Raw genomic sequence first — 23324 nt, 5'->3', positions numbered from 1 at the left:
AAACAAAGAAAGAAAAACTAATTTGGAAGTCAAAGAAATTTCCACGAAAAGCCCGTCAGATGGTCCAAGACATTTTCTTAAAAGCAAAGATTCGAGAGTACTTCAAAGAAGAAAGTTCATTGAAAGTTCGTTTAAATTTTTCACAGTGAAAATTCAATCCTTTAGTATAATTTCTAAGAACTGAATTCTGATTTCTAAAAAATTCCAAGTGCAGATGAGATTGAAGGTAGAAATTGAGAGAAAATTAAGCCCAAGGCAAGATCAGTTCCATACCATAATTTCAACCGGCTTATGCAAGCCTTACTTCAGATCCTGTACTGGAAATTAACACCTACACTGTTAAAACTTAAACAAAACACAGTATGCTTTTGTAGAGCTGAAAGATTTAACTACCCAAGACTTGCCCAGGCTCATATTCTGATGGTCTACGGATCTCTCCCATCCCATGCACTTGAAATTTTACACGGCCCAATCACATGAATGTGCTGATCAACTTTTCATGATGACAAAAATAGATCGATGAGACCTTTCCTCTTTACCCCTACTGTTTTTTGACATGAACATTATATATACATATAACTTAATATTGCAGTATATTGGATTCCAGGGTAGAAGGTAAAAAAAAAAAAAAAATCATTCTGATGTATTAGTATTCAGAACTAGATAGTAAAAAACTACTATCAACACAACTGTAGTACCGACTGGAAGATCCTTACCTCACCATCTCTGATACCCCCAAAGCCATAGCCAAATCACCAGACTATGCGCAGAAATCTTTCTGGTGCTATATCTTGAATATATCCAATATGAGATCTTTTTCGGGAAGGCATAAGAAAATCAAGGAGAAAACAGGATTCCTGTTATCAATTCCTTGATTTCCGTTTTTCTCTCCTGGATTCTGCATGTTCTTTTTCAGTACTATAATGAGAAGATCTGTGAGGAGAACTTCTGTTCCTATGTTTATGGTGCTTCGAGTGTTTCTTGTTGCTGCTTTTCTCTCGAGAGGATCTTTTCTTTCTCCCCTTTGACCTAGAAGAGTAGCGGTCTCGATGATCACTAGATGGGTCACTACACGAATCATTGCTCCTATCCTGATGTCTCCTAGAACGTATTCTAGTACTTTCATCATCTGAGGATTCACTGCTGCTCCATTTCTTTTGGCGGTGAGAGGAGGATTTGTCCTTCCTTTTTCTATTTCTTTCATCCTCTGATGATGAACTGTAGCTCCTCTGTTGGTGATGGAGAGAGGGTGATTTATCTTTCCTACCAGCTTTAGCCATCTCTTCCTGATTAGTTTTGCCATACCCATTTTCAGATGAACCAGTCTCCCAGTATTTCCCACTGATGTTCTGGGGATCACCATGATGAGAATCAACTCTTTTAGATTCATCTTCTTGAGCTGTGGCAGGTCCACCAAGAGGAGTTGAAGTGGCTTTACTTTCAATCTGCTGGACTTTTGTATTTCCCACATCCATTTTAGGAGCCTTGTCTTGAGTAACAGGCTCACTTGCAGAATAGGGGGCATCAGGAGGAACTTCAAGGCCCAGTTCCTTTCCCAAAGATTCTAAAAAGTCGCTAGCCATCAAACGATTTAAAGTTGTGACAGCTGCTTCACTCTTATTTTCTTGATTCTCCACTTTGTTGACAATAGAGGTTTCAATTTCATCTCCAGAATCATCAGAAAAAATAGCCTGTGCATGAACAAAGATTGTTGCTAAGAAGGAAAAGAAACCATATTCCACTTATAGCATGCTATCACAAGAAAAAAACTGAACACAAGAATATATGGTTCCAAAAGAAGGGACTAGGAAAACACATGCTGCCAGGCTCATTTTAGTGATAATGTAATAAGCTGATCCAATCACCCATAAAGTATAAGAACCAAACTTACTTATGCTTCTTACTTGCAAATTGTCCTTATTTGGTAAAATAATAGGCATTACCAATTGCAAGCACCTGTATAAATATATGTTGATCCTTTTTCTTGTTTAGTTATAATTCTATATCTATATAAAGAAAGGAATGCCTATAAACAAAAATAATGACAAACATTCTATAAAAATTACAAATAGCATAAATATATAAACATATATTCTATATATTGCATGCCAAAAAAATAAATCAACTTTCTATATATTGTTTCAAACAATTGTGTCTTCTCACAATTAATATAATATATTTTATTATTTATTCGAAAATAATAATTAATCATGAAACATAAATGATAATAAATGGCACCATTTAAGCAGTTATATCTTAAAATATTTACATTAATTATGTCTTATCAGTTTCTATATGAAGAAAAAATGTTCTTAAGAAATAATGACAAGTAACATGCTATAATAATAACATGACAAGTATATATTACTTTCTAATTTTTTTAGATAATATATTACTTTCTAGTATATTGTTCCCAAGGATTATCATCTCAATTAGTATGATATAAAATTATTAGTTATTTAAAAAGAATAATTAATTATGATTTAGATAATGACAAATGATTATTTAATCAGTTGGATTTTAAACATTTGTATAATCAATTATATTAATTACTTTGTTTTCTCAATTGCTCAAGAAAATATATATTTTATTTATTCATTAATTATATAAATCAATAAAATTCATATAAAGAAAATCATGTGACTAGGAGAGCTTATAAATCATCAAGTAGAGGATTAAACTTGCTCTCGAATGATTCTAATTTGTCTGGGGGAGACATACAAATCAATGGTAGAAGGTCAACCTTGGCTCTTTGGAAGGTCTAAAATGACAGTCTTATGCTTTTGGTTTCAAAACTACTAAACTCCATAATATGCATAAGTTGCTTGGTGCAAAAGTTCTTACATGTCAAAAACACATGCTTTTACCATTTTTATAGTAAACATAAATCTCTTAACTTCATAACAAATATGCTTACCTTATAGAGGTCAACTGGCCTCTCTACATTTTTAACTTCTACCTCCACTTCATCTTCTTTGTCAGCAAAATCTTTGTTTATTTCCGCAGCAGCAGGTTGCATAACAAGAAATGAATCTTTATTTGAAGAACCAGTCTCTTCCAACCCTGTGGCTTTGAAAGAATCTGGCATGAATAGAAGAGAATCCATTTTGCTTCTAATCCGAGGAGCAGGTGGTGGCTACAGAACAGCAGATTATATTTTTAAGTCAATATTATTCCAGGAATCACTTAGAAACAAGTATATTTAGGGCAGGAAAATGTGTGCACTTATCACCTAATAACAGTCATCTGGAGAAAGTGTAGTGAGTCGCTAACAAAAGTTGCCAGTGAGCACAAAGAGAAACAAGAAAATAGAGAGACACGTGACAGGTGATTAGACCAAGTGGATAACTAATCTACAAAAGCATGGATTGGGAATACGTAAAGAAGTTTTAAAAAAACTGAATCCCCAACAAACAAAGGAAAGTAGAAATCTAAATAATAGAGCTCTTTAGATCAGAGAAGGAGACTCGATGTGGTCTTTAACCAATAGCATTATAATAGGGAAACAAAAAAAGAAAGCACATTTTCCCAGTTTTCAACTATTAAAGACAAGAAAGGGCCAACCATTAAAAAATGAAAACAGCAGTCGAACAAAGCACTTTGAAGAGTACCTTCCCCAGGTAAGGATCAATTAGATCAAAACGCTTGCATAAAAGGGGTGAGGGGCGCCATTGAAACTCCTCCCTTTTTGGGTACATTTTCTTCAGCAGCAAATTTTCACTTTGAGTATCTTTAGTTTTCTGTCATTGAAAATTTAGTAGAAAACCTAAGTTCCCAGAAAAACAATAAGAAACTAAAACTTTACCATCCTAAACACACCTCTAGTCCACCAGAAGTGAACTGCAATTCACCAATGGCAGAAGATTCCAAAGACTGCTTGGTAGAATGTTTGCCATCCTTGTACAATTTCCCTTTCTCTATTGCCTCAGCTGCAGCCTCAAAGTCCAATCTCTCACGAGCACGAGCAGCTTCTGACATATAATTAGCTCCCCCAGAATCAGTTGAGCGAAGTCCTCCTTCATACTTTTGCTTGAGAAATTGTTCAAATCTTTCTTGCTTTGCAGGATCATCTTTGAAGGGATTTGCAATTTCTGATGATTCCATCTATATTTATAAAAAGAAATGATCGGATAAGGGAGAGACAGAACCACAACATTAGCTTTAATAAGGCAGTGGAGCTTGAGAAAAGGACCATAAGAGCAGGGGAAGATAACACCAATCTTGAGTCTCACCACAACTAAACACAAATATTTTCACAGATAGGACTTCTATCCCTTGACTAACTGTGTTAATTGTCTTATCAATTGACACATGCCATCATAGGTTGATAGGACATCATTTACATACTCTGTCCAGTGAACTATTATAAAAGAGAAGTAATTGCTTCAAGTACACTTCCATAGAGCCTCCTCCCCTTAGTTAAATTAGCTCAGAAGAGCATGGCTTTCACTTTTTTTTAACAGAAAAAGAAGTATTATCAAGATGAAAATGAACTAAATACAAGAGCATAGAATAAGATAGTCTCCTCAAATCTTTTATAAGAAGAAGCTTTCAGTTTCTTACAAGCTGAAATTGTATGCATTAACATTATTTTGCTTTTCGGAAAGTAATCTCTTGATTAAATTCTAAACCCTAAACCTAAAATCACCATGTTGTGGACAGAACTAGAGATTTCAACTCGGTTTCTGAAATAAACAGCAGAATCGCTTCATTAAATTATTATATATAATGTTCGCTGACTTACTAATAGTCTACGAGAAAGTCTCTACTCAACTAATTAGCAAAGGTTCTCACATTCTCTAGGCAACAAAACACCGTCAATCATATAAAAGCATTTACAATTACCAAGTAAAGAGAAAAACAATGGAGAAGAGAGCAGAAACCGTAATGGAATCTCCATAATTTTGCCTTCCTCTTCCATTGCAAACCATATGATGTTAAAAAGGTTTTTCAGTATCTTTCGGATATCATCAACAGCACTATTAGAGTGTCAGAGTCTGTTTATTCTTTGGATTTCTTCCGAATTCTAAAATAAGGTTGAAAATTCCAACATGGATATTTGAATTGAAGTGTCATTGTGGTCAAACCCTGAGGATTAAGAGCATATTCATCCTTTCACCAAATATAAAATCCAAAGAATTAGCAGGTAGATTCCACATAATTTCTACCACCGGGAATTCAAGATTTCTAAAGAAAAGTGGGAAAAGAAGTTTCAATACTCACAATTGATGCAGGTTTTGTAAATGTTTCAGAGAGATTAGATTGAAAATGAACAGCACCCGACAAACTTTCTCTTGAGCTTTTCTCCAGAGGCCTTTCCCCCAGTAATTTGCCACGGCTATCTACAGTCATCTTCTGCACACTTGAAGACAAATTTTTGTCATTAAATACCCGTTTGGTATGATCGTTATGCTTCTGCTGCTCCTCCCAAAGCTTTCTCACATAATATTCATGGCCATTTCCACCATTAAGAAAACCAAATAATGGATTTGATTGATTCTTCTCTCTTGAAAGGTCCTCGAACAATTTACCACAACGAGCCACTAAAGTTGCAACCCCCTCAATTAATAGTTTCAGATTGCTATCCTCAGGAGGAGGAACCTCTGGAGGAGGGGTTGCAAGCCTACTATCAGTCTCAACAGGACCAGGAAATTTATGGTAAGCAACAAAATCTTTCAGAATCACTGGGGGATCATATCTGAAAAATCATGACAAAAGAATTGTATGATCAAGAGATATACTCAACAACAGAAGAACCAGTTTACCAGAAGTGTGATCTACAAAAACATTCTAGAGTGAGGAAATAAGCACTTTTACAAATTTTCTCATCCTGTCACTTTTAAGCAGATAACCATGCAAGGAAAAGAAATTTTAGTCTTCCAAGGTAATAAGAAAATTTTATGAACTTGTATGCTATCAGCCATCTCCAGTTACCTTTCTAACTGGTAATCAGACTTTGATGCAACCCTAAACCCAGGCAGAACGCTCTGATCTTTTACGAGCAACTTTCGCTCATTGTCTGCACTCAACCTTGATGACTCTTCAACTTCTTCAACATAAGTTTCCTCGAAGTTATAACCTAAAAAACAGCCATGTTTAGGAAGGAGAATCAGACCCTTTGCATCAAAATTAGAAATAAGTAGACATAACCTGAACATTGGCCACAATTTTTTTATTTTTTTATTTTCAAAGAAAAGTAGAAATAAATATTAGAAAGATAGGTAAACTACCACAGAAACAATGACTTCCTACTGCAGTAGGAAGAGCCAAGAAATAATTTCAAAGTACTCATAAATGATGATAATTATGATCAAACAGCGTATTGAAGGGACGAACAATACACCATACAACTACAAAGAAATCGAACAGCTGGGAGCAGATGGAATGCCAACCTAGACCACACAAACTTACTCTAAATGGAAAAAATGACACATAACCTTCTTGCACAAAATACACAAAGGAAAAGAAGAAGATTGTTGACTTGTAGCTCATATTTAGTGCGATTTGTTCGATAAAAAATATATATATTATTGTTAGGGAGAAAAGATATCAGTAATCCTCCAAACCAAAAATAAGAACAAAGAAAGAACTAAGATCAACAGAAAACTTCCACGTAATTTCTTTGCAAAAGAGCCAAACAGATACCCCTACAATGCCCTTACGCCTAACCCAAAGAGGTGTCCAAAAGGTCATCCAATCCCAATGAAGCAGAAGATAGAAAATCATCCTTAGAAATCCTAGCACTCCCCTCCAACTACAGCACCCACAAGGCCACAAAACAGTGAGAGCCTCTCTAAGGTAGCCCATTCTCCTTATTCTTCCCAACACCTCAGAGTGGAGAGGAGGTAAAACACTCTAGGGATGGGGGAGAGACCCACCAAAGAACAAAATATCAAACAACCTAGCCAATGCTCAAAACACAGCAAAAAGGAAAATAATGACTACAGGACTCATGCATCCATTAGGACATAACACAAATTTATGAAGAAAGAACATGGTAAGGCCTGTGAACTATTTTTGGGCCTTTTTTTGTGCTTTTTATTATGAGCTATTCTGTAATTTTTTTAGCTTCCTCCTTCCTCTATATAAAGGAAAACCCTCGTTATAAGGAGATATCCAAGATTGAAAAAAGAAATTACAAGAGGTTATGTGGGATTGGAATGAGCCAGACCACAATAAAGATTCTCTTGTGTTCTTTCTCTACCTATCTTGCTTTTTCTTTAATTTGTGTGTGCTACTAATAATTTTCTTCAAAATTTTCATAAATATCTTTTCATAAAAGAAGAAATAGTATCCAAGAGAGAGAGAGAACTGTTACAAACGAGACTGAGAGGATAAGGCATCTTCAGATCTGAAATAAAAAGATGAAAAAGTAACAAAAGTCATCATGAAAAAATAGACTCGATCACTTAACGTCATCCCTAAAGGAAGCAGCGAGATTTGTCCAAAGAGAAGTAAAGAAGATCGTCCTATCCTAAACCATGTGAGGCAATTAATTGATGTCATGAGTTAAATATGAAATTGAGGGTTATCCTTCCACAGGAAATTACATTTATCCAGGGGAACAGGAGATAGGGGAAAATGAGAAGGAGAAGTAAATGCAAAGGAACTAGCTGACCCAAATGTCAACTGATCAGAACAGTTTTCCCCCAACAGCATCACAAATGCAATCACTGTCTCATAAGGAGCCGTAAATCTTAATTATGTATGGTATTACTACCACCAGAGATGTTATACGGTGTTAACACTAAATAAAAAATACTAACCAGAGGCATAGACATCCTCATCTTCGGCATCAAGTTCTTCAAGTGCTCCAATACCAAAACCCGGAGCAACCTTTCCTGCTGATGAATTCAAACAAATTAGTTACATCAATCTCATTAATACTAAATGCAAACTGAATACCAATCAGAGAATCGAGTGAGAATATATCAATGCATATAGAATTATTTTTAAAAAAAGTCTATTCATATAGACTGTGTAACAGCAAAGTGGAGGGGGGAAAAGGATTCATCAGAAAATGGATCTTACAGTTGAAACCAAAAAGGTTATCTTTTAAAGATGAAGCTTTCCCATGGCCCGGCTGCCTACTGGCTGACATCCGCAACTTTTTTTTCTCTGAAAGTAAACAACAGTTAGAAGCAGGTGGGCTGATAGCAACCAAGAAAGTTATGATGTGAGATAGTCTACTAGATCGCCAAAGCTACTTACCCCTGAACTCAGGAGCATGCTTAAAAGGATCATATCCCAAACCATGCATATCCTGCTTTGGGTTGAGCACATATACCTGCAGTGCAGTAGAAGAGGAAGTCGTTACAATTTTCAAAACATTGACAAGATCTGAAAATCCATTCATTTACAAATGGTAGCAAGATCTTCAGCAGCGCACATTTTAAAGCCATTTTGAATATGGAATAGGGAAACAATCATCAACTGTTATAAATAAAGTTACAACAAATTACTGGTCCCTCCATAATGTAATCTGATTTAGTAGAAAACAATCAAAGGTCAAATCAAAAGAGAATACCGGGGCCATAATATATGAATGGTAACAAAAAAATTACTCACAGGAGTATTTTGAGAAGAATGAACATCATCATTAACAGCATGCCCAACAGAACTTTCAATGTCATCATCAACAGGCACAGAGGGCTGGACTTTTGTATCATCAGTGGAAAAAGCTAGGAAAGCTTTTCTGGCTTCTCTACGAGTATCTACAAACAAATTACGAAGATAAAGGCAGAAAATTTCTCTAAGTTGAATGACACAAAAAAGAACTAAAAAAACAAATGGGTAGTATATTTGCAAGTGTTAAAAGATTTCAATCAAACAGATACTATGCGTCTCTTTCATCACTGAAAACACCAAAAAAGGACCCAAAGTGTCATATTTTAAATAATTAATGAACCACGATTTGGTAAATAATTATTTTCAAGCTCAGGAAAGATCCTACAAAATATATGTTTTAATTAAGTGAAATGGGGAAGGGGATTAATTTTCTTTTATTAAAGGAGAGATGATTCATGAAGCCAACTCCAACTGCTTTTGCTGGATTAAGGCTTAACTGACTTCAGTTGGATTTCGTTATAAATCACTATTGAAACAGTTATTGTTTCAAAGACTATATCTTACTTATTATATCTACAAGCACACAGCAACATTTTGCACATCAATTCTAGCTTCTATGCTCTAGCACCAAATAAAGGACTCTTTTTCTCCTTCTCAGATGGAAAAGAACTTCCTTAAATAGTATGCAAATACAAATTAACATTTAAATAAACATGCAGCTGGAAATCAGATGAAATATAAAAATCAAAGTGGATGGGTACTAGATACCATGTAAGGAATTAGCATGCAAATCCTTGAGGGAACGACCACGCCGCCATCCCATCTTCAGAAGTAGTTTGACGCCTAAAAAGGAGGAGCAAGGAGTGGGCAAGAGTTCCTTAATTTGCATTTAGAAATAATGCAAGGAAAGAACTGAAAAGAAAAGAAGATGTTGCAAAACTGCATATGATAAATTCAAACTAACCAATTGAATCTGTAACAGGAAGAACTAGCTCATCAGGGACAGGTCCTGGAATCACCGATGGTCTGTGGTAGAGATAACAAATCACAAATAGTCGATAAAAGATGCACATAATAATATCCACAATAGGTGAAAAAAGAAAATTTCAAGAAAAAATATCCTTGCAAATGAGATAAAGCGGGTTATAAATATAGAATATCTAATATTTAAGCAAAAAAATTTAATATAACAAGAACAACAGAACTTTAAGATGCATGTTTATCGAAGAAAACACAGTCAAAGGGTGGAAATATATGCAACAGACGTGCACGGTAAAAGTAAAGAAGAGATGATAAATTTTTTCAAAAAAAAAAAGCTTATGAATGGTAATCAAGATGATGACAGCCAACATGCAGTATACTAATGGATATTAATATTCTAGACAATCTTAGGAACCTAGTTCTATTTTCACAGACACTACAAAAAATACAAGGAGAAAGTTCTAAGAAACACCCAGCCAAATTCTCCCTCTCAAAATATTCTCTCTCAGGAAAGAAAGGGCCCAACAAAATAATCTGGCTGGACTACCATCAAATGTAGCATATTATCTTTTAGTTTCATGCAAATTAGAGAATTCAAATAGAACTAGACATTACTAAAGTTCTACCAATTTGTAATATCAATGATAAAAATTGTTAGTTTCTGAGCAGTATATATATCTAAATGAACTGATATTACAAATAAATAGAACAGAACGTGTCAGAAAAAAAGAAACCTCTGATGTTGTTCCTTCTCAGCTTGTTTACGAGCATATTCAGCAGCAGTAAATCCAAATGTATCAAATTGTGAGTTAGTCCCCAAAGTTTGACCTTCCAATTCCTGAAATGCAAAAGCAAGCAAAACAACTGAACTTTAGTTAACTTCTTATTGGTCAGACCAAAACAGCTAAGAACATAAACTTCAATGACAGACCCAATTGCTTGTATCTCATACATGCAAAATGCACAAAAATAACAAACCTTTCCAGATAGTTTCAAATACTTATAGTACAGATAAAATAAAAAATCTGAAGTATAAAGAAAGACCAATTAATGAAAATTTCTATAGACTAATGAAGAATAGCCCAAGCAGCTTTGCACAAAAACATGCTAAAGTAAAATTTATAGTTTCAACAATGCATCATGCTAATAAAATATTGAGGCAAACAATATGATAAAAAATACCGCTCTTTCATCTTCATCCAAAAAACTGAAGATGCTCTGGTGCTTGACTTCAGCTCTACTCTTCCGTGATGATGTAAATGATTGTGGAGTCCAACCTACAGAATTTGATCACAGGGTTTCAAGCAAAGATATATATTAAAATTTCCGAGTAAAACAGTTATCAAATTTAATTGAAAGTATACCCTCTTTCGACCCCACTGTGTTATAGTAACCGGCCGAAAAACCCCCTGTAAATGCTCCATGGAATCTTCTACGTCCCTCTTCATCTCTAACCTGAAGAGAGAAAAGCTCAAAATAAAATTACAAAGGAATAAATACCGGACCACAAAGCATAAGTGGGAAAATGAAAAGCAAACCCTTGCAAGAAATTTATTATGTTTCAACCTGCATGAAGGAATACATTAAAACAAACATTACGAGTATTTCATTGCCACAATGGAACTAAATCTAGAAAAAGGTTTTATATTAAAAAAATAATAAACATAATAAAAGTCTTCTGTTAATGCTGAATGAAACTAGTTATAATATAAACTTTTAAAGAATTGGTGGATTTTCATAAAAACAATTTTTGTGGCCATAATCAAAATGGCATTAACAAAATTACAAAGAACTAACCTACTTAATTTTGTCTTGTTAATAAGGAGATTGAAATGCAAACAACAGATGCCATCTTTGATAACTTTCAGATTATCTATTTTGTTATAAGCATTAAAAAGACTGATCAGGAAGCAGTGAGAACAAAAAGAAAAAGAAGAAAATAAGAGGCTACATGTGACAAATTTCTCCAAGAGCTTACAAATATTCCGTCTAACTCTCTGTGTATATCTGTCTACTCGGGCAGCAGCCTTTGGTGCCTCGTTAACAAATTTCTGTTCTTTCTTTGAAAAAAATAGAACAAATGAATTTCAAAGAAAATGTGTGATTTTTTATCTTCAAAAGTATCTTAAGCTATTGAATTATTTAGAAATAAAATTCATACAGAATTTAGCAAATGGACCTTAAAATATACAGAATTTAATGAAAATTATAAACGAACTTACGAATCATTTTGGACTCTTGTTTGTGTTGCCCCAAATATAGTGATACAACTGAATTTCACAAAATATTTTAAAATTTTATGATCTTTTTCAAACATTAAAATTCATCTCCGGAAAGATTTATGTTCAATTATTGACAATTGAAATTAAATTTATCATTATTCGCAAAAAATAAAATAAATTTACTACCTACTTGTTCCAAATTTCCAAAAAATATTTAAAATTTTCTTGACTTACTTCAAACATTAAATTCATTTGTACATTAGATTATATTTCAATCTATTTAGCTAAAAAATTAAACTTTACCAAACAAAGTCTATCCTCAATTCTTTCTTCTGATATTTGAATAACAACAGGAAATTTTGTCATGTTTAAAATTTTATTTGTTATCACTTTCACTTGAACCACTCTGAAACAAACATAGAAAAAGAAAGAAAGAACACCTCTTGCTTCCAAGGAGGGAGGGTCCTCAATTGACCAGAGGCCTCAGCAATTGCTTTCTTTTTACGGCTAGTGACTGCTTCCTCAGACTCTATTGGAGTACCGTAAAACACATAATCCTCCTCATCTGATTCCATTGTTCCCCTTCCTTCTTTGTTTCTTGGGATGGGATTAAAGCTGCACGATCAATGGTTGGTGGAGGAAATGTTAGTTTCACAAGTCAATCAACATGTAGGTAATCATAATGGTAAATTTGCTCTCTTAAAAAATTTCCTGAATATTATATAATGTCAGAGAATCTGGGTTAGTTTGGTTAGGCAAAGTTAGAGAACTATTAGCTGTAGAAGGGAATAACCAGTGCTGAAAAGGACTGCATTATATGAATAAAGAATTCAATTGCTCTCTCTCTCTCTCTCTCTCTCTCTCTGCTATCTCTCTATATTTCTACACTTCTTCCCTCTGTATCTCTCTATCTTCCTTTCTGTTAATTCTTTTCCCAGCATCAGATTTTAAACACTTGGGATAAAGATGGAAAACCTCATGGTGGAATCGCCAGTGCTAAAGAGAAGATATAATATTACCGGCATAAAAGACCAACTCTACACTTGAATTATTGAAGTAGACACTACCAAGGTTTTCCAATTGTAGGAGGAGCGAACTTATTATCTAACAGCAAAAAATACTAATCGCAAATTTAGCAATTCCTTTCCCGCACATTATAAAATTTGAAAGTAATTTGTTAATTCTTTCTAGGTCTTGTCTCTTAATGTCAAAATTAAAAAAGAAAAACTGATCCAATATAAGAGAGAAGATGCATAACTTAGTCGAACTTGTTTCCTCTTAAACTGAAAGTCCCATTGATTACTCAGTAGCATTTCCCAATAAAAATCAAGAATAACGCATGAGAGAGCAAGAATTCTTGCCATACCAGAAATCCAATAGATTGTTAATTTTTAAATAATAAATAATAAAAAGTGTAAATCTATTAAATCCAATAGATTGTTAATAACAGTACAGCAAAGAAGAAAGCCAAAATTTCACTGCTCCATATAAGCACTATCTCTTAGATATGAAAATTGAGTTTGCATCTGACCTGAGACAATGATGGTGTTAGATTAAATTTTCTCGGAAACCAGACAGTCTCGAGCCTAAGCAAGAGCTCATCCATGGCCAAGGTTAATATACATAGGAGTGGGGCAGATGTCGCCGAACACGTTATTTAAAGCAGAAACCTGCGAAATCACAGACGTATTGAGAGCGCTTCGAAGAAAAGCGAATTATTTCAGTCTTCAGTGATCAGAATGACGATTGGATGGGGATAGTGGAAGAGGGCCGAGGAAGAGAGGGTTTATTGTCAGGACACGGAGGAGACCAGAAGAAACATTTTGTGTCTTATTTTTGGGTAAAAACTTTTTTATTTAAATATTACATTTTAATGTGAGTTCATCTTCATGATAAATAAATTTAATGATAATTGTATAATTTATTCATAAATTCGAATTTTTGTATTAGATTAATTTTTTCATATATACACTACTATATTATCATTACATGTTAATTATTTTTAAAAATTATAATGAAATATTATTTATTTTCAAAATTATAAGCCAATTTTTGTTCTACGGTGCACACGAATCATAATTTTTAAAAATTAATTATATAATATATAAATTTTTAATTCTATATTTAAAAATTTTGAATAGATAACTGCTGTATAGACAATTTTTTTATATTTAGAATCGTATAATGAATAATTGGTAATCAATTATAAATTAGTTTTTATTTTATATATTTTAATATATAAATTATTTTATTACTTTTATTTTTATATTTACAAATGTATGTAAATAATATTTAATTTTTATAATATATGTTATAATAAATAAACAATTTATCTTTAAAAAATTAAGAAAAAACCGTGTGCATTTTGGGATATTGTTTACGTATATATATTTCATATAAAATTAATTTAATTGTTTTTAATTTATTCATTTTAACTGTATATCTTAGTAATGTTATCTAATTATTATAAATATATTAACAACATGTGATATTTAATTCAATCATTTACGTCTAGAACAAAACATTAATTTTTTTCATAATTATTTTTTAATTTATGTATTCAAAATCATAGTTCAACATCAATTTATAGTATATTTTATTAATTTTATTAATCATTATGGAAAATTATCTCAATTAATAATATGTTAACTCATATTATATTTTTTATGATAAATATATATTTAAACTTATAATTAAGCATAAACATTCGTATATAGTATTTTTTATTTATTTACTATAATTGTAATCAATACTATTTTAATTTATGTATTATAAAACTAGACTATATTTAATTGAAATAATTAATATATACTCTATATATTATTATAACAACCATTCGAATCTCATTGATGGTATGATAGTCACATATAGAAGGATAGATATTATTTTATACATTTTCATATATTTAAAAGAGGAAATTTGTTATTCTAATGGTCTATTGGAATAAATTATCATATATGCTACATAAAATGGCATGTAAAAGTTTCATAAAAATTGAGTTAATTATTAATGATTATGAAAATATTTTTCACGTGAGATGTTATTGTTATATGATTATCCAATTTTTTTAATAGTAAAATATCAAATGAATAATTTTTGACATAACATAGCATTAATTTATGATTATGGATAAAAGATTTGCTAAAGTAATGATCTTTTATAATATATTTAAATTAGTTTTTGTTTTAATTGTTTGTCAAATAAGTTCATGTATTTTTTAAATAATTTTAATCTAATTAATTTTTGTTACTAATAATATAATTGTTAATGTAATAACTGATAAATATATATATATAAATGAACAAATAAATAAATAAAATAAAAGAAAGAGAGAAGAGTGAAAGAGACGTGTAGATTAGATTAGAGAAAAACAAAGGGACAGCTGGGATGAGTCACAAAGTAAGTATAAATAGGCTGAGGAAATAGAAAATAAGAAAAAAGGAAAAAGGAGAAAGAAAAGAAAAATAGAGGAAGAAGAGATGAGGGCAGCCGAGGGAGATACAAGGGAGAAGTGAAGGAGACAACGAGGGAGAGTGAAATCACAGGGAGAATTTGAAGGACCAGAGGAGTTGAGTGAGCTATGGCTGAGGGAGAGGAAATGGAGGCAAGAAATAAGGGAATTTATAGTTTATGACTCGGTATGGCAAAGCAAGATCAATTCTATTTCTATTTTTTTCCTTTTCCCATAATCGATTGAATGAGGTGATCCGAACTGAGGGCAGAGAGATGTGGATGAGGTTATTAAGTCAAGTGTGGATGTAGTAATCTCTATTATGAGGAGGTTTTATGTGGATAGAGTATAAGTGGTCGGGTGAGAGTATAGGTTGAGCGGAAGTTGTGTAGGCTAGGGCAAAATCACAGGATCTGAGTAGAAGAGACGGATTGAGTGTTATATAGCGAATAAGGAGTTGTGGCGCGGTCGGTGTGCATGTGTGACCATTATAAGTCGAGTGCGACTGTGTGAGCGAGTGGCTTAGGGCGTCTAGTATGTGCGTGTGTGGCAGACATTGGCCGAGAATTGTATGTAACTGAGTAGTTGAATTTATGTGATTTGGTTTTATGTGTGAGTATGTGTATGGCTCTAAAAGAGCATGACACAGTCAGCGGGCGCGTGTGGTCATTACAGGCAGAGTGTGACAGTGTAAGTGAGCATTTCAGGGTGGCATCTGGTGTGTGTGTAGGGCAGAGAGTGACAAAGCATGATAGGGACTGAATAGGTGAATTTATGTGATATGGTGCGTGTGTGAATGTGTGTGGCCTCTATAGTTGTGGTGACAAGTGGGTGATGAATAAGTAGAGGGCCTTCACTAGCCGAGAGTTGTGTAAGAGGAAGTCGTATATGTGGACTAGAATGTTGGTATGTGTGGTCTTCACAAGCCTTTGTCCCAGGTTAGACATGGAAAGTTAGTTGGGTGAATGTGTGGGTGTAGCATTTCTAGGTCGAGCATTTGCCGGTGTTGGTATGGACTCAGGTGTGTAGATGGGGTATTTACAGGCCATTGCCCCAGGGCTATTAAGGGATAACCGAATGAGTGATGTGTGTGGGTGGCCTCTCTAGGCTAGAAAAGTGGAAGGTATGGATGTGTGGTCAGTAAAGATTGATTGGTTCCGATACTGAGGTTGAGTAGTGGACATAAGTGAACTATGAGTGTATGTAGGCCTTCAGGACTGTAGCTACGGGTGTGGTAGGCGTATTTCGGTGTTAGTAGGAGTAAGTAGTTAGTGCAATTGAGTGACTATAGGTAGCGAAGCTTTGGGGAAATGGTCATCTTATGGTAGAGATGGGAGAGCGGATAGGTGGGAGTGAGGGTCTAAGTGAGGAGTGTTGGGGTGAAAAATTTCTTATTTTTCATATTGTAGTCTTAAGTTCTACATTTTCTTACTAAGACTATTGATATTCATTACTGTTATTTTCAGATGTGTTAGATTTAAAATCAAAATCGAAATGCATAGCGATGGAGCCCCACACCTGAGGAAGGAAGGCACACTAGTATAGGATACTTGTTTTATACATATGAGTGCACACAGTATACCAACTTTTAAATTATAGTTGTTGTAACATTGAATTATGCGAATTGACCATGTACTTTCTAGATGTTTAATGGATATGAGGTGATTATTACTTTTGAGGAATGAAATGATAAAAATTTGTTGCATGATGGAGAAAGTTCTTGAATGAGGATGATAGGTGGTGGTAATGTCCCATCTTTAGGACAGGGTGTTACAGTTAATTTGTGCGTCAATGTTTTAAATTTATTAACATGCAATATTATCTTATTGATCTGAATATCACATTAAATATTATGTAATATTTGGCATTATGTTAAAAAATTTCAATATCTATTAATTTAAACTTATTTATAATTAAAAATATATAAATAACAAAATTTACGTTTTTATTTTCTCAATATTGTTATCATTATTTTTTTTAAATATTAAAACCAAACTAATTTATTCTCAAAATATTTTAATGCTAAACTAATTTATGTATATTAATGATATCATAAAAGGTGCATTGAAGCGATGAACATTATAAAAAATAACACTAGAAGCAACGCTAATAAGAGATGACCTATCCAGTTTGTAATATATAATCCTGACAACAGTTCACTTATTTTAATAGATAAACTGATATTTATCTTTAAAAGAATGTGAAAATGAAGCGTCGTGCTATTATCATGCAAAAAATGACATTGTCTCATACATTCATACTAATGTGAATTCAATGTTAAGAGATTATGAGAATAAATCTACTATCAAATTAGTTTTTGAAAAAAAAAAAAAAGACAATAAGGTTATAAATAGGACATTTAAATATTTTTTTATTTAAATTTATTTTTTAAGTTTGTGAATCAATATAAATTGATTCACATTTAAATTTTATAAAATTACGTTAAATACTACGTAGCATTTAAACAAATTAAAGGGCGCAACTTGTATACAAAATTAACACGCAACACTTAAGTTAGTAAAGACAATTAGTAAGGGAGAGAGATTAAATAGAATTTTTTTAAAAAATATAAATATTTATTTGACCAAATATTGATACAGTAAGTAATTTAAATAAATTACAAAAACACAGAAATTAAATAAAGAAATATATTATTTAAGTAATTTTTTAACAAAGAAGTTACAAAAAATTTTAAATCAAATTATAAGAAAAAGAAATAAAAATAAAATTGGAATGTACAATATAATTGAGCGAATAAAAAAAAAGGAGAAAGCAAATGAAATCTGGGGAGGTGAAGTTATAAATTTTATCGGGGAGGGAGGAGAACGGTCAATGAACCCAACAAAGCCCGTTTCAATTTGCAAGCCCATCTCCCCCATTGACATTTTGTAAAGCACTCAATATAATAAAACATTTTTAAAATAAAATTATTGAAAAATTAATAATAAAAGGAAAAGTACCAAAAAGAAAACCAAATCGAAACGAATTCAGTCTTTCCCACGCTCTATATTCCAGGTGAACCACACGCAATCGCCATCTGACCTGATTTCGACCATTTATTCACGGGTCCCACCTCAAATTCAATCTGACGCGCCTGGTTGATGACGTGGGCATCAACGACTTCTACGCGCTTTGGAGAGAGTGTTATGCTTGCGTCTTTAGACCTAATAATCGGCTGCGAACGAGAACTCCTCCTTATCCTGAAGAACTTCGATAAATCCATATAATCAGCCATGTTCATCCTCCTGATTTCGCCCTTAACTCGGATTGTGAATCGGTTTGCTCGCCGATTTTCGCAATCGTAGGCTTCAATTCTATCTCTGTGTGATTCGGTCTGTTCGATTATCGAGTCGACTCAGTGAGCTTGGTGAGTTACTTCCCCTATTTCTCATCGGACTCTTCCCCCGCCATTCCCTATCGATATTCGCTGTCAGATCTATTTTAGGATTTGCTGATTTTTTCCTAATATTCGTCTTGTGTTGCTTCGATTCTCACAACGATTTCACGTACGTGCGTATGCATATACATGTACGTTTGTGTACAGGTGTTTCCTGTGATCGGTTGCGGTAGCTTAGTTTGAAGATTAAGAATGGAGCCGATGGATATTGTCGGGAAGTCAAAAGAGGACGCCTCGCTTCCAAAAGGTTCGTTCCTTTGCTAATAGTAATAATAATTTCCTTTTTCTTTGGTTAGTATGGCATATATTTAGGTTTTTTAGTTTTTACAAATTCAATATGTCAATAGTTTTTAAGGTGTTTTTCTCTTTACTTTGTCGTTCTTAATCTGATGCTAATAGAACTGAAAATTTTGAGACCGCGAATGTGTATAACCTGCAAATATTTGGTAAGCTAGATTGTTTCTGACGTTCTTTAGTTTGTTTTGGTACACTTCATGTGCTTGTCTTAATGCCTTTAAGATCCTAATTATAGAAGGGATTACAGGATACACTAGTATATGGTCGAAGGGGCTGTATGTAACTTAAGTTGTGTTTGAATAATGCGTCCTTTGTTTGGGGTCTGGATTTCTGATGAGTTAAACAATTCTGTGTGTGCTGTGCCCTAGTTGGTTTTGGCTTCCCAATGTTCTTGATGAGATACGAGAGCTTCACCAGCCTGTTGGAAGTTTAATAAAAGGGAGAAAGTGTTTCATTGTTGCACAACTGTCTATCAATTGTAGTATGGCTGGGGTGGCATTTTGCTTAGACTGGCTTTCACATTGAGATATACGGGAAAATGACCAGTTCAAATTCGTCTTAAATCATAAATTTGGTGATAAGATTGCGGAAGCAATCTTTGAATTAACCTGTAAACACCACAAACTAAGCAAATTATTTTCTCCCAATTTAGCATACACATGCACCCATTATAGTACACTGGCAAAATTGTGATCTGTTATAAGATTTTACTGTTATGGTATGACGTGTAGAAATCAACAGTTATTCATCCTTCAATGAAAGGAATAAGGAAGGAATACAAGGAAAGTATTCATAAATTAAAAATGGAAGTTTGTTTATTGTTACAAGTGTTTCAGACTCGAACTACTTATTATCTGTTTATTTTATTGATGCTGGTCACAAATTTTCTTGCTCTTTTTTCCAGCAACTATGACAAAAATTATAAAGGAGATGTTACCCCCAGATGTTCGTGTTGCACGTGATGCTCAAGATCTTTTAATTGAATGCTGCGTAGGTGGGTTGAAATGGCCTTCCATTTCCGATATTAGCCTGCCATTTTAAGTGTTTTAATAACTTCTAGATTATTTACTTCTATCTTTTGAATTCTTTGAACATTATGGTAGTGCCTCTGTTTTCTTTTGCAATAATGCTAAGCTAGCTCTTTAGGCTGACTTTTATGTTGTTTTGGAATTCATCCATGAGGTTACATCATCTGCTCTATATGTTTGTATTCATATATCTTAGAAACTGAAACTCTGGCAAATGGGTAAAATATTTGGAGCAGCTAGCCACTAGAAACTAATATTTCAAAACTGATAATTTTCCTCCAGATGGTTGACAGTAAAAGTGTTATTGGTTAAAAAAGCGGGAGGGTATTCTTCAGAGGAATATGAGGCCAAATCTGGCAGAGGGGGCTTTAGATTGGTGTGGCATAAGTCATAAAGGGCCGTCTACTCCTACCTTAATTTCCATAAAAGCTATTGCATGGACAAATCAATTTTGGGAGGTTGATGTACCTTTTATAAGTTTGCTTCTAAAAAAGCGTCTTTACCCTTGTGAAGAAACTAATCTACTGGGGATTAATTACAGGCTCTAGCCTTTACAAATGGCCCTTGCACCTTGCCTTCTAGATCATCTCCTAACTAAGGCTCTTTATTAGAAGGGGAGGGGATGAAAGTGAATGGAAAATGTTAGGAAGTTAACCATTTAACCGTGTGTAGAATGCTATTAGTCACAGAATTAATGTGGTTAGAATGCGAAAAAAGTAATTGAGTAAACATTTCAGTCTTGTGAGAACTTGGCCATGCGAGCAGGGGAAGACATAGAATGTTTTAGCTGCGAGATTATTAAGTACAAATGCAAATAATTACCTCTAACTATGAGTTCAAAATTATCAAAAGTATTATGGGGTGAGAATAGTCTTTTATCATCCTTATAGAGTCAAATTTATTATTTATTATGATAAGTTGGGTTGAAATTACCAAATGTCTAAGGTCAAAAATATTTTTAGAAAATATCCTATATATAATACATCAAATATTTTGAAATTAAGTGGGTTCAAGTGTACTCATTATTAACATAATGGAGGTGCCCACACATGCAAGACGGTTCCAGTTACCTGTCATAGGAAGCAAGATAACAGCAATTAAGCTTTCAAGTCATACTATATTTATTTGTAACTGATGATGCTTTATTTATGCAGAGTTTATAAATCTCATTTCATCAGAGTCCAACGAAGTCTGTAACAGAGAGGAAAAACGAACAATTGCACCTGAGCATGTACTCAAGGCTTTACAGGTTTTTCACTTGCCTGTTCTTCTCGTTATGTTATTTTATCTACTGTTGAGCCTTTTTTCTATATGCATAATTTTGTGGTCTGTCTTCTGTATTCTGTAAAGGATGTAAGGTATGATATTCTTATGTCCAATTGTTCCATTAGCAGGAGTATGAAACAGTCGTTGTAGCATTTTCTGTCATGTCCTGTATTTTATAGCAACTTAGTATTGTGAGACTAGGCTATCAGTAATCAAGGACAAGGATTTTAGTTATACTATTTCCTTAAAGTCTGTGTTATGTCATGCCAACAGAAAGTTCCGATCGAGACAGCAACTTACACAAGTTTTTCTGTTCTCAAACATTAAACTTTATCATATTTGATATTCTATGTGGTTATTTCTGTACTACGCGAATAATTTTTTCCGGGTTGTCATGAATGATAAGTTAGTCTTGTCTGATGACTTAGGATATTATGTTTTTCCATTGTAAAATTAGTTCCTTGATCTCGAATTTTTTTAAAAAAAAAAAAGAAAAGAAAAGAAATTTGCAGCGTTTTTAAAGTCTTTAAGGTATCAACAGCTATGGTATTATAGGCAGTGACTTTGATAGAGTTTAATAAATTTAATGACAGCCCCTGGATTGTTTAGCTGCTGGGTAATATGATCATACTGAAAAAAAAGGAAAGAAATTATAGTTAGTTTGTCTAAGGAAGGTCTATAAGAATCACTCAAGAAAGAAGAAGATTGGAAATAAATTAGAAAGATGTACTACGTCTTTATATTTGGAGAGATCCTGCTCCACCTCAAAATGACTTCATTAGTTCTTTATTATAAGTTCACTAGATTCTGCAAATAGAGCCTGCTTTTGTAACTAAGCAATGCCAAGGTTCCTGAAAGCTAAATGTGAAAATCGTTTTTTCTTTTCGAAGTGCCCTGCAGTTGCAGCTTTAACCTTCAATACATCATTAATTTTCTTTCTTACACCCTTTTTATAGTTCTCTCTTTTTCTTGTCTCATATCAAAGTTTGCAATTTAGTTTTGGCATAAGACTCATGTCTTTATTGTTTTGAGAATAGTTTTCAGACTTGACTGGGTTACATGATACCTGAAATATAATTAGCTAGATAGCAGTTTGATTGGAATGTTGGATAAATTTGACAACTGGAGGTTCATTTTGTGAGCAGAGTTTTAACATTCATACAACTAATCTTCTATTTCAGGTTCTTGGGTTTGGGGAGTACATTGAGGAGGTCTATGCTGCATATGAGCAACATAAGCTTGAAACTATGGTAAATGTTTTTCTGAGTTAGTATCTTGATTTGTGTTTAAGTAATTAATTTTGTCCCTGGTCTTGCAGTGTATCTTGAGAAATGGATTGTTCTATTAAAAAAAAATCCTTGAAACTTAAGGCAACTAGAAAAATATTGAAAGTTTTTGTAAATGTTCATCCATCCCGGAAAGGAAGGTTTATCATGTTCAGCCATTCTATTTGTCATGTAGCACAGTGGCCAAGTGAAATTATGAACCATGGATCTGCCGCCTATGTTGATTCTATTTAAAAGATTTAGCAACGCTAACTCATTTTTAAAAGCATAGGACAGTGACATCGGTTGTTTTAAAGCTCCGAAAGGGCCTGCACTGATGGTGTATTTCTGAAACGTTCTGCAGCAGGACTCCTTGAGAGGTGGAAAATGGAGTAATGGAGCTGAAATGACCGAGGAGGAAGCAGTGGCTGAGCAGCAGAGAATGTTTGCAGAAGCAAGGGCAAGAATGAATGGGGGCACTGCTCCCCCAAAGCAACCTGAGGTTGAACCAAGTTTAGAAAGCTAACTGTAGAGTTTTCTTTTCTTCAATAGGCAAGAATCCTTGACTCATCTTACATTTGTGCTTGTAGTATTCCTCATGATGTACAAAAAGCCATTGGTGAGTCCACTCACCAATGTGGGTAGTGGACATGCTCCTTGATATGTATTTTCTCTATGGATTGTTGTCTATAATTTAGTGTAATTAGTGAGTTTCTCCAAATTGATCTTTGTCTCAGAAGCATCATATATGTATGTACATTCCCGGTATCTTATTTCTAATATCGATCCTCAATTATATAGTCCATAAAGCATTTCTAGGTTATGAAGAAAAAAGCCTTTCCATTAGTC

General features: G+C 33.5%; 2 protein-coding genes across 3 annotated transcripts; one reads left to right on the top strand and one right to left on the bottom strand.

Moving 5' to 3' along the window:
- Positions 1-233: 233 nt before the first annotated feature.
- On the bottom strand, positions 234-13764 carry TGH (SWAP (Suppressor-of-White-APricot)/surp domain-containing protein). The gene is made up of 17 exons (XM_088211135.1): positions 13303-13764; positions 12212-12386; positions 10914-11004; positions 10732-10826; positions 10284-10387; positions 9533-9594; positions 9337-9411; positions 8569-8714; positions 8212-8287; positions 8032-8118; positions 7767-7844; positions 5935-6079; positions 5224-5698; positions 3820-4104; positions 3612-3740; positions 2918-3136; positions 234-1691 (listed from the first exon to the last, which is right to left on the bottom strand). The coding sequence occupies exons 2-17, from the start codon at positions 12344-12346 to the stop codon at positions 864-866; spliced, it is 3030 nt and encodes a 1009-aa protein (XP_088067261.1). The 5' UTR covers positions 12347-12386; positions 13303-13764; the 3' UTR covers positions 234-863.
- Positions 13765-18394: 4630 nt separating this feature from the next.
- NF-YB13 (nuclear factor Y, subunit B13) lies at positions 18395-23196 on the top strand. Of its 2 annotated transcripts, none has more exons than XM_022049928.2 (6): positions 18395-18589; positions 18767-18866; positions 19821-19910; positions 21099-21193; positions 22392-22460; positions 22840-23196. In XM_022049928.2, exons 2-6 carry the CDS (start codon positions 18812-18814, stop codon positions 22999-23001), a joined length of 471 nt encoding a protein of 156 aa, XP_021905620.1. In that variant the 5' UTR covers positions 18395-18589; positions 18767-18811; the 3' UTR covers positions 23002-23196. The 2 variants fall into 2 exon arrangements, with proteins under 2 accessions (XP_021905620.1, XP_021905621.1); XM_022049929.2 differs by having other exon boundaries at positions 18451-18589; positions 22843-23196.
- Positions 23197-23324: the final 128 nt, after the last annotated feature.

This window comes from Carica papaya, chromosome 9, assembly GCF_054855325.1.
Source record: "Carica papaya isolate Zhongbai chromosome 9, ASM5485532v1, whole genome shotgun sequence".
NCBI classification, from domain to species: Eukaryota; Viridiplantae; Streptophyta; class Magnoliopsida; order Brassicales; family Caricaceae; genus Carica; species Carica papaya.
This window is presented reverse-complemented; position numbering and strand designations above follow the sequence as displayed.